Source organism: Pterocles gutturalis, unplaced genomic scaffold, assembly GCF_000699245.1.
Source record: "Pterocles gutturalis isolate BGI_N339 unplaced genomic scaffold, ASM69924v1 scaffold5949, whole genome shotgun sequence".
NCBI lineage: Eukaryota > Metazoa > Chordata > Aves > Pterocliformes > Pteroclidae > Pterocles > Pterocles gutturalis.
The window spans coordinates 1-1,330 of record NW_010135513.1 but is presented as its reverse complement, the minus strand read 5'-3'; the positions used below and the strand labels follow the sequence as shown (position 1 = coordinate 1,330).

Genomic DNA, 1,330 nt, shown 5'->3' with positions numbered 1-1,330 from the left:
TTTATTTATTATTTATTTTATTTATTACTTTTTTTAAAAAAAATTTATTTTATCTATTATTTTATTTATTATTTTGTTTTCTACCACTTCCTCCACCTCTTCCTCACGCGTTTCTCCTTCCAAAGGCGACCCTTCCTTACACGGCGACGTCTGGTCCTGGCTGGAATTCCTCCTCACCTCCATTTTCAGCGCTCTCTGGGTCCTGCCCCTCTTCGTGCTCAGTAAGGTCGTCAACGCCATCTGGTTTCAGGTAGGTGACAGAAAAATCAAACAAATAATTGGGGGAATTTCCTTGTTAAGGCTCGGTTTTGGCGTGAGATGAAATCAGAACGGGCTCTCAGCTCGAAAACATCATCCCAGCGGCTTCTGAATTTAATTTCCCCCTTTTCTGTTTGGAATTTCATTCCCCTCACACCCTTTTTATTTCCTTTTTTTTCTTTTTTTGCAGGACATCGCAGATCTAGCTTTCGAAGTTTCCGGCAGAAAGCCTCACCCCTTTCCCAGCGTCAGTAAAATCATCGCCGACATGTTGTTCAACCTTTTGTTGCAGGCGCTCTTCCTCATCCAGGTGAGATCAGCATCACTCCCCCCAAAAAAAAATCCGCATCCCCTGGGGTGATGTTTTTCCTGATTTTTTTTAAAATTTTTTTTTAATCGCAGGGGATGATCGTGAGCCTGTTCCCCATCGACCTCATCGGCCAGCTCATCAGCCTCCTCCACATGTCGCTGCTTTATTCGCTTTACTGCTTCGAGTACCGCTGGTTTAACAAAGGTGAGGGGGCACATTTTCCCAAATCGAGGATTTCTCACCCCATCGACGTGTCTGAGGACAATTCTTATTCATTTCCGCGGGATTTTCTCCCCGCCAGGCATCGAGATGCACCAACGGTTATCCAACATCGAGCGCAACTGGCCCTATTACTTCGGCTTCGGCTTGCCCCTCGCCTTCCTCACCGCCATGCAGTCCTCCTACATCATCAGGTTAGCCGCTGCCGGGGGGGACGCAGACATTTCCGTCCCTGTCCCCATGTGTCTGTCCCCCCCTTGAGGATTTTTTTATTTTTTACTTTTTTTCCCCTCTTCCAGCGGTTGCCTATTTTCCATCCTTTTCCCTCTCTTCATCATCAGCGCCAACGAAGCCAGGACCCCCGGCAAAACCTAGTGAGTACCCCCCTCATTAAACACCCCCTCCCCCCAAAAAAAACCCCAAACCAAAACAAAAACAACAATTTTCCCCCCCTCCCAGCCACTTCCAGCTCCGGCTCTTCTCCTTGGTGGTTTTCCTCAGCAACAGACTCTTTCACAAGACCGTTTACCTTCAGTCCGCCCT

At 47.4% G+C, this 1,330-nt stretch overlaps 1 protein-coding gene across 1 annotated transcript; it reads left to right on the top strand.

The window, feature by feature from the left end:
* Window positions 1–125: 125 nt before the first annotated feature.
* On the top strand, window positions 126–1,325 carry EI24 (etoposide induced 2.4; the record flags this gene model as incomplete). The annotated part of the gene is made up of 6 exons (XM_010081906.1): window positions 126–250; window positions 449–568; window positions 661–772; window positions 870–981; window positions 1,087–1,161; window positions 1,247–1,325. Coding segments are annotated over 6 exons (623 nt in total), but the record flags the coding sequence as incomplete, so codon positions are not given.
* Window positions 1,326–1,330: the final 5 nt, after the last annotated feature.